Genomic DNA, 8569 nt, shown 5'->3' with positions numbered 1-8569 from the left:
CCCCCCGCCCCGCCGCCATCGTGCCAGGATCCTGCGACCGTCAGAGGTTCCGCAGAGGTGACCCTGCGGCCACATGATCCCGCAGCACAGAAGATGGTTACATCACATTCCTCCAGGTGCACACGCCAGGGCAGGACAGGGGCTGGTCACTGCCCTGGAGCACCCCTCTCTGCAGCCTCGTGGCTGACCAACACCCTCCTCTAACCAAATTCAAGGAGTCCCGAACCGAAGGAAACTCCGACGGGTGGTGCCATTGATGTGCCCCCTTTCCAAGCACAGCTGCCCTTAGACCACTCCAGGCGGGTGGCTTCTGACCTCAGTGAACCTTCTGCCTGAGCAAGATGTTGCCATGACTCCCTTTCACGCTCCAAACACAGTCCTTACAATCATAAAGCTCATCTCTCCCTGCTTTTAAAATCACACTCAGGGCCCTTTAGGGTAATGTTTAAGATCAGATTTTCCACCCCGCTCCCAGCCCTCCTTCCCTCCGTCCACCCCGCTCTGCGCGTTAGACTGAGCGTGTTACAGATGCTACGACGAAGGGGTTAGAGGGACCTCTTCCAGCCGCTTCTGGCCGGAGAGGCAGGGGGGTCCCTGCACCACCAAGGGTGGGGCTGAGGAGGGGTCCGGGCAGCGCTGGACTCAGGCCCACATCCCCAAGGTCGGGGGCAGCGTACAAGCTGTGGGACACGACACGTTACCTTCTCTGAGCCCAGCTCCCCGTCTACAAAGGGGGCGTCAGTGCCCATAGGAGATAATCCCGGTGGGATGAAACGAGACCGTCCCTGTCCTGTCCCCTCTCGTGTCCCGCCCTGTCCGCCTCGGTGCTCTAGACCAGGAGAGCCCGCAGAAGCCGACCCTCACCCACTGTCCAACCTCGGGATCCAAAGAGCAGCTCCACACCAGCTGTGGAAGAATGACGCCCTCGAGGAGAGCGCGTGAGTGAGAAGGTCTCGCCGTTGCTCCACTGGCTGCCAGCTTTCCCTTTTACTGTGTGGCTTTCACACCCTCCTTCCTTCCAGAAGCTACTCCACCATCCAAGGAAGATGCCTGCGGTCTCTACAGCCGGCTGGAAAGCTCCCCCAGAGCTGGTTTTGCTTTAAGAAGCGTAGGACGGCTTGCCTAGGCTGGGTCGGGACACCTGCTTCTCACTGTATGCTCGACGTGGCCCTCGGGGGCCCCTCCACTGCACCCAGGCTGGGACACTGGTGTCTACAAAGTCATGGGCCTCACAGCAGAACAGCCAGACTGCTCCACGGTGGATGGGCTGTCTGTGGAGACACCACCCCCGCCAGGGTCCTGTTCTGACCCGATTCCCGAGTGAAGGTCTGCATACAAGATGGGTGTCTGGGACCCGCCCAGGGGAGTTATTCCCACCAGCCCAGAAGAATCCATGAAACAGCCTCACTGCAGGGCCCCCGGGCTGCTCATCTCTGTGCTGCCTCTGAGCCCCGACGGACCTCATCACCAGCCCAGGTGAGCTGTTCCCCACCTGATCTCTGCGGCGGTTTCCAGCGCTGATGTTTTAGGGCTTGATTAGGATGAGCTAAAGGTGATGGGCGGGGCAGCAGAGGCGTCTGCTCTCCCCGCAGGGTGTGGGGTTAGGATGGCCTCTAACACGATAAACTTTGGGTCCAAAGTAAGAAGGGGGTCGGGAAAAAAGCCGTTGCTAGTGTCTTTCTCACGCCGTCTGACCGGGTGCTGGTGGGACGCTGTCTCAGGACTCCAGGCGTGTGGCAGCCATGCTCATGAGTAAGTCCAAGGAAAACGGATTGTACTGATTAAATTGTAAAAAAAAAAAAAAAAAAGCTCAAATAATGATGCACGTGCCCTTGACACGTATACGGTGTAGACCAGTGATGTTCAGATCACCGCTCTCGAGCCCCACAGGGCCCTTCTGTGGGCAACCTGCTGCTCTCGGAGGCCCTCAAATCTCCGTGCGTCAATAACACGCAACCCCAGACGCCGCAGGGCGGCGGTGGCCACGCGGCTCTGCTGGCGAACGGTGACTGCAGAGGGGCTCCTGCGAACAGAACTGAATACGCTGGATAAATACTTAACCTGCTTATAACGCAAGCGTTTTGGTTCCACGGTCTGTCTTTTCCAGGTTCATCTGCACAAATGTCTGTCTTCGAGGACTGGGGCTGCACTGAAATGGTCTTAACAACATGAGAGAGAGATTCCCATATGCACAGATACTTAACCCATGCATTCTTTGATCTTGAGGAGGAGAAAGAAAGAAGAGAAGAAATTCCCGTTGCGGGAGGGCAGGGATTTTTGAGGACTTTGTGCATCGCTATATCCTCAGGGCCAGAAACAGCGCCAGACACAGAGCAGACCTTTAATTGCTTGATGGATGGATGGGTGGGTGGAAGGATGAATGAGCTGAGTGTACTTTAACGTATTTTTTTTATATAATTTACTGGCCAACTCATTGACTCTAACTACTTAGAGAAACACCTCAAACGATGCCCTCTCTCTGCTGCCTTCCTGAGCCCTGTTCTTTCTACGGCCTCGGTGGTATCTGTAGCTCTTCCTCGAAAAATGAATAACTGGGCTCCCCGTGGGTGAGCTCAGCTACCACGTAATGACGTGTCACTGAACTGTGTCTGCACTGGAGCCACCCTGTGTCACCAGCGCCCGACAGCTGGCAATTTCCTAAGTGCCGATGGGGCTCCTGCCTGGGGCACAAGCACGAGTGGCTGGAGCCGTGGGTCAAGGGTGATCATACCCTCTTCCCCCTTTTCTCAAAAGACGACTTAGTTTTTGAGCTGAAGAGAACTGGCAAATACACTGTGTTGTAAAATCTTTTAGCAAAATCTCAAAGGCAAAGACACCACTTTGATAGAAACGCACATCATTAGTAGCGGCATTTCTTCCCTTGTATTTGTTTCAAAGGGCAAACTACAAAGTTCTGAAGATCAGAATATAGTTTCTGAGCCGCGGGCCTACCTTTTCTGTGAATCTATTAAGCGGCCAGTCCCTTAACGAGCCCATCTCGTCCACTCTGCTCTTGACTGGACTTCCCTGCAGCCCCGGCCTCTGGACGTGCTTCCTGGCTCCATACCCAAGCGTCTTTCATTCAGTTCCTCACGTGCTTCTATTTCACCCTCTGTCTTGTTTTTTAGATGCCCAGTCCCTGGCCCCCTCCCCCTAGAACCGGCCCGCCACCATTTCCACGATGGAAGGTGGCAGGCTCCGTTCCGTCCTCTGAGGTCAAGGCTGAGGATGGGAAGCAGAGCCCAGGCTCCCCCAGCCACCAGGGACGAGTGCAGGGGAGGGACGCCAGGCTTCAGACTGACTTCATCCACATAAGGGCTCATGAGAACCCTGGCAGAGACTCTGTCCATTGGGGCAGGCAGTACACTGTGCTCTTCCCAGAGCTCGGGCAGAAAGAGGGGGTATATGGGCCTCGTCCACTTGATCCGCTCCAGCAGCAAAGAATTCTCCATCAGGGCAGGATGGGGAAGCTGCACACCTGTCCTCAGAAAACAGCAGGATAACTGTGTCTCTGTGGACGGCCACCGAGTGCTGCGCGGGCAGTGGACACACAAGTTTCTACGAACGTGTAAGAGACACACTCCTACCATCCGTGGTGAGCTGGGCTCCACTGTGACCAGGGTGCAGACCGGAGCCCACAGCCCGCTCCTGTGCTTCGCAGCAGGTGTCGACGAGGCTCCCAGGCCAGCTCACTATTCACACACCGCTGGGTGCCATGGACCATCCCCCATCCACGATCCGTCAGCAGCGGAATGGACGCTGCCGGCGTCTTTCCAGGAAGATTCTCAGCGGCATCGCCACTCACTGTTCTAATCCATCTAAGGCCTCGTCGTCCAACTTGCAAAAACTCCTTAGCGGTGTGAAGGCCTCCTTGTTACCAGCCCCCGGCTGTGTGTGTGTTTTAATTTTGTGTTCATTCCTTGAGCAGAGTTATCGGAAAGCAAGTCGTGGAAGGCTGTGTTCAATCCATCTTTGAAACGATGGAGGTGGGCCTGCTCTCTGCTCACATCCAAGTCGTCTTCCTTCTCTCTCCACCTGCTCCCCCTCCTAGATTCCCACTTAGAGCTCAGGTACCAACGAGCAGGGACACGCAGAACCCGGCCAGGGGGTGTGAACACAACCGGCAGAATCTACGCCCACGCACAAGGCCACTGTATCCGCACGCGCGTCGGGATACACGTACACACACGCGTCCTGCGCCCTCCTGGCCTCTGTCAGGACACAGCGACGGACACCCTGCTTCCCCGTCAGCCCCCGGAGCCTCGGCGGGTCTCTCTCCTCCCTCTGGGCCTGGGAGTCTTTCTAGCTTCCCCCCCTTACCTGCCTGATCCCACTCAGCAAGCATCTCGGCTATTTAACCTGCTTGGTTCCTTGGTCAGAAACGTCCCGATTCAAATGTGCGCAACCCAAGGAAGGGGGCCCGCAGGAGGAGGAGAGAGGGGTTGGGGTCAGTTTCTAAAACCCAAAGCTATTGTGCCAGTTTCCTCCGGGTTTCCCCAACCTTCCCATTTAGCACCTTCCCAGATCTTTGAATCTAGCCTCCTCGAGAGAAACCTTGGGCTCTTTTCCCTGAGAAGGCGCAGTGGTCCTTGGAAGGGGAGGGGGGAACCTGCTTTCCGGTGGTGGTGGGGGAGACGGTCCCGTCTGAAGAAGCCTGGAGCGGGACTCCTGCCCCGGTCCAGGGAGCCAGAGCTGGGAGGACGATGTCGGATTTAAGACCAAGAGCCCGACTGGGCAGTTTCCCCCGTCCCAGCACCAGAGGCTCTAGGAGGACTGTAGCAGGCTTTGCTCCACACGTGGCACTGGTTTCTGAGAGCAGAGAAAGACGGCCACCCACCAGCCCGGTGTGGCTGTCGGGGCCACACCGTCAGGACGGGCGGAAGCCCCCGCGCCTTGCCCAGCCCCCAGCCCCAGACGGGGAGGCCGCTCACTGTTTCGGGGTTTCTCCTCGTCCAAGCCCTCGTCCTCGTTCTCGGGGTCGATGTCCTCCGCCTGCGTGATCCAGTCCAGGTAGCCCTTCAGGTCCTCTTCCAGCTGCTGCTTCTCCCGCAGCTTCTGGAAGTCGCCCCGGGCCTTGGCCTTCTCTCTCTCCTTGGAGAACTCTCTGGCGAGAGGGCGGAGGGCGGAGGGACAAGAAGAATAAGGGTTAATTGCTTCGCGTGGGAAGCCGCCAGCCGCACGCGCTGCACAGGCCGCTCCCCCTGCCCCCGGTCTGATCTGCTCTCACGAAAGAGGACGGAGTCACTGGGGCGGGGCGCTGCCCGACTCGGGACTCGATTGTGGGGTGGACCAAATCCACCACCCGTCTTTCTGGGCCACGATGGCAAGCTCTGCCTCTTCATTACAAACGTTCCCCGATGACCCGGAAAGGCCTTCCGAGCAGTAACCCGGCGGGACCCCCGCCATAGCCCCGGGAGACAAGGGCCTGGGGTCGAGCTGAAGCCCAGTCCCCGCACTGGCTCTGCCAACCCTGATGCCTCCTCGGTGGCTCAAAATCGGCCACGGTGGGGATACGCACACTGCGGAAATCGTCAAAGTTACAAACCAGGGCTTTTCCCCCCGCAAAGAGCCAGTCGTTAACGTTTACCAGGACACCACTGATGTCAGGCCCAGGAGACCTCACCTCCTCACCCCCCATTCTCATTTCTAGGGTTCGTTCTGCCCCGTTCAGCAAGCCTGGAGGGGTTTCTAATCTAGAGAATGTCCTTTCCCACATGGAGGGAGACAGAATAGGATTCCAGACACAGGAAAATGTCCTGGGGGGTGCCCTTTGGGTTAAAAAGGACATCTACTCAGAATGGAAAAATACATAAAATGAAGATGATATAAAAGTTAAATGAGGCGTTCAGTCTAAAGCAATGATGAGTAGAAACTAAAATTAAGCTGGGATTTGCTGGAAGAAAAGCTTATTGAAAAATTTTGGAGAGTGTCTGTTTCTTTCCTATTTTCTATGATTCTGTCCTTATTTTCTTTCTGACCTTGAATTCACTTTCTGAGCCAGGAGGGACCTGGCAGCCAAGAGGGGAGTCAGGGAGGCTGGTTCTCACTCTCAAAGCAAGTCTGTGCCTTTTCTTCCGAAACAGATAGGAGCAGCCTGCCTCTGACCTCCAGTATCTGGGAAATGGGGCTCCTGGTGTGTGTGTGTGTGTGTGTGTGTGTGTGTGTGTGTGTGTGTGTGTGTGTTGGGGGGATGCACTGGGCCTCTTGGTTTCTTCCTAGAGACGTGACTCCTCCTTCCCTCAGCAGTTGAGGCCTAGTTCAGGGTGGGAGGCTGCAGAGTCCACCTGAAAGGGATTCCTCGCACGAGACAGACACTCCACGGGAGGGCCCGTGGAAGGAAGGACACACCGACAAGCCATGGGGCAGGAAGGCTCAATCCCGGAGCCCCTGCGCCCACCGTCCAGGATCTGCATTCACTGCAGCCGCGGCAGGAGCAGAGACCTCAGCCGCGACCCTTTATGGTGAGGGTCGGGCCGGGAGGGGTCTGGGGGCCGTTTTCACCGGGAGCCGCGGGCTCCCGAGCTCCAAGTTCTCTTTGCTGCTTTGACGATGCTCTGGTTGGGATGGAACGTTCTTCACTTTGATTGACTCCAGTTCGAATTGGACCGAACTTGCTCTTTTCTTGGGCTTCCTGGCAGCTGGCGGCACCGTCCCTTCCTCCCCAGGGCAAAGGGGCTGCACTGACAGCTGACAGTGTGGAAGGAGGCCTTGCCTCCATGGCGGATGGGCCCGGAGAGAGTCCCCAGCTCTCCGCACCCGCCACTCCTCCTGGGGCTGTGGTTCGCCACCCGCAGAGTCACTTCACGGGGCGGGGCCCCCCTGCAGCTCCCAGACTGCAGCTCCAGGCGCCCCCCAACTGCCCTTCCGCCTCCTCACACTTGAGAACTCCATGCCTTGTGCAGCGGGTTCGGGTGGAAGGGTGACTGAGTAGCTAAGAGGCCGTGCTTCTCCTGGAGCTGGGATCAGACCAGAGCCGGGAAAGCTGACCCAGCCGTGCGTCACAGCATCTGCTCCGCAGAACGAAGGCTCACCACCCGCAACCCACGACCTCTGGGAACCAAGACAGACATCCGGGAGAAGAGGAAATGAGGTTTCCCGGGGTGCAAGGGGCTTCGAGAGGCAGCAGAGCCAGGAACCCGCGGAGCGTGGGGCACAGCCTGGCCCGGGCCGGGAGGAGGTGAGGGGCTCCCTCTCCGGGCTCCACGCAGCAGGGACGTGCAGGGCGGCAGCGCCCCGCTCTCTTCGTCTCCTCGCTGGACGTCCCACGCGGCCTGGGCCCAGGGGCTGGAGCCGCCTGCCCGGTCAGTCGCGGCGGGTCCGCGCGAAGGCAGGAGCACGTCCTGCGCGCGCAATGGCCGAGAGGACAAACGCGGTGGAGAGCCCGGGCCGGGTGCGCACTCGCACAGCTCGCAGGGGGCGGCCGCGTGAAGGGTCCGTCGGCGCAGCCGCCCGGGCTCCAGGCCCCGCGGTGACCCGTGTGGCTGGTTCCTGTCGCCCACGCGCTCCGCGTCTGCAGAGCCGCCTTCCCGCTAGGCCTCTTCTTCGTCACGCCATCCGCACCGCGAGCCCTCGCGGTCGCCGCGGACGCGCAGAAAGGTGGGACCCGGGGTCACGTCCCCGGCTGAGGTTGGGCGAGGGGCCGCTCGCCTCCTTGGTGGTGCAGCTCATACTGTGAATAAGAGCCTTTTTACAGCCCATTTCCGCATTTTGTGCTTTCCAGTGGTGATTTTTCTGATTAAAACGGCCCCCGAGCATGGAGCCGCCGTGCAGTCTGTGACCCTAAGGGCACGAGGACTGGGAGGTGCCTGACGGGTCAAGTCCGTGTGTCCGACAAGCAGAATCCAGGCCGGAGCTATGGGCTGTGGGCTGAGAGCTCGGTGCGAACGGATCAACACTGTGCCTTGAACGAGGCGACTTCACACAGACGCGCACACACGGCAGACTGTGTACTGACGGCAGTGTCGTGTCCAGAGCCTCGCAGGAACTTAACCCCACATCCCTTGAGGGCAGAGGCCAGTGTTCCCGAATCCAGGGCTGGTGGGCACCCTGTGGAACAAGCCTTCCAGGAATCATGCGCATCTCCCCTGCTCCAGCCACGAGGCAGTGGGTCCGGGCACTTCTGCTTCCTTGGGACCTGGATGTAGCATCTTAACTGTGGCCCGTGGTCAGGGATGCTTTCAGGTTGTGAAATGCCCATCCTCAGGCCCTCTGCCCCATCTCCCCGGGGGCACAAGAGCTGGGCGCCCACCCTCTAAGAGGTCCCGGGCCCCTTATCACCTGAAGACACACGTCTTCTGTGTTTGCAACCACTTAAAACCAAAAAGTAACCAGAGTCCAGGGTCCAGGGACTTTCACCCGATGGCACCTTCTAGTGCAATCTTGCAGCTGCCTTCACTGTAATTCTCATGGCTAGAGGCTGAGATATCTGGAGGGGAAGGTCATATAATCTGGTTCTTATCTGACTAATATCATTCCTATGACACGTGAGGATCAAGAGATGATGACCGTGGAAGTGTTTGGAAAAAATCCACGAGATGCACATTTACACGGACGCCTCCAGGCTCAGCAG

At 58.3% G+C, this 8569-nt stretch overlaps 1 protein-coding gene across 2 annotated transcripts in view; it reads right to left on the bottom strand.

Moving 5' to 3' along the window:
- The window catches only part of CACNA1C (calcium voltage-gated channel subunit alpha1 C), a 435574-nt gene that overhangs the window by 133096 nt on the left and 293909 nt on the right, over window positions 1-8569 (bottom strand). For both annotated transcript variants that reach the window (XM_007469483.1, XM_007469484.1), the window contains exon 8: window positions 4932-5104. In XM_007469483.1, the coding sequence (XP_007469545.1) occupies window positions 4932-5104 (173 nt within the window). The remainder of the gene's footprint in view (window positions 1-4931; window positions 5105-8569) is intronic.

Source organism: Lipotes vexillifer, unplaced genomic scaffold (assembly GCF_000442215.2).
Source record: "Lipotes vexillifer unplaced genomic scaffold, Lipotes_vexillifer_v1.1 scaffold395, whole genome shotgun sequence".
NCBI classification, from domain to species: Eukaryota; Metazoa; Chordata; class Mammalia; order Artiodactyla; family Lipotidae; genus Lipotes; species Lipotes vexillifer.
This window is presented reverse-complemented; position numbering and strand designations above follow the sequence as displayed.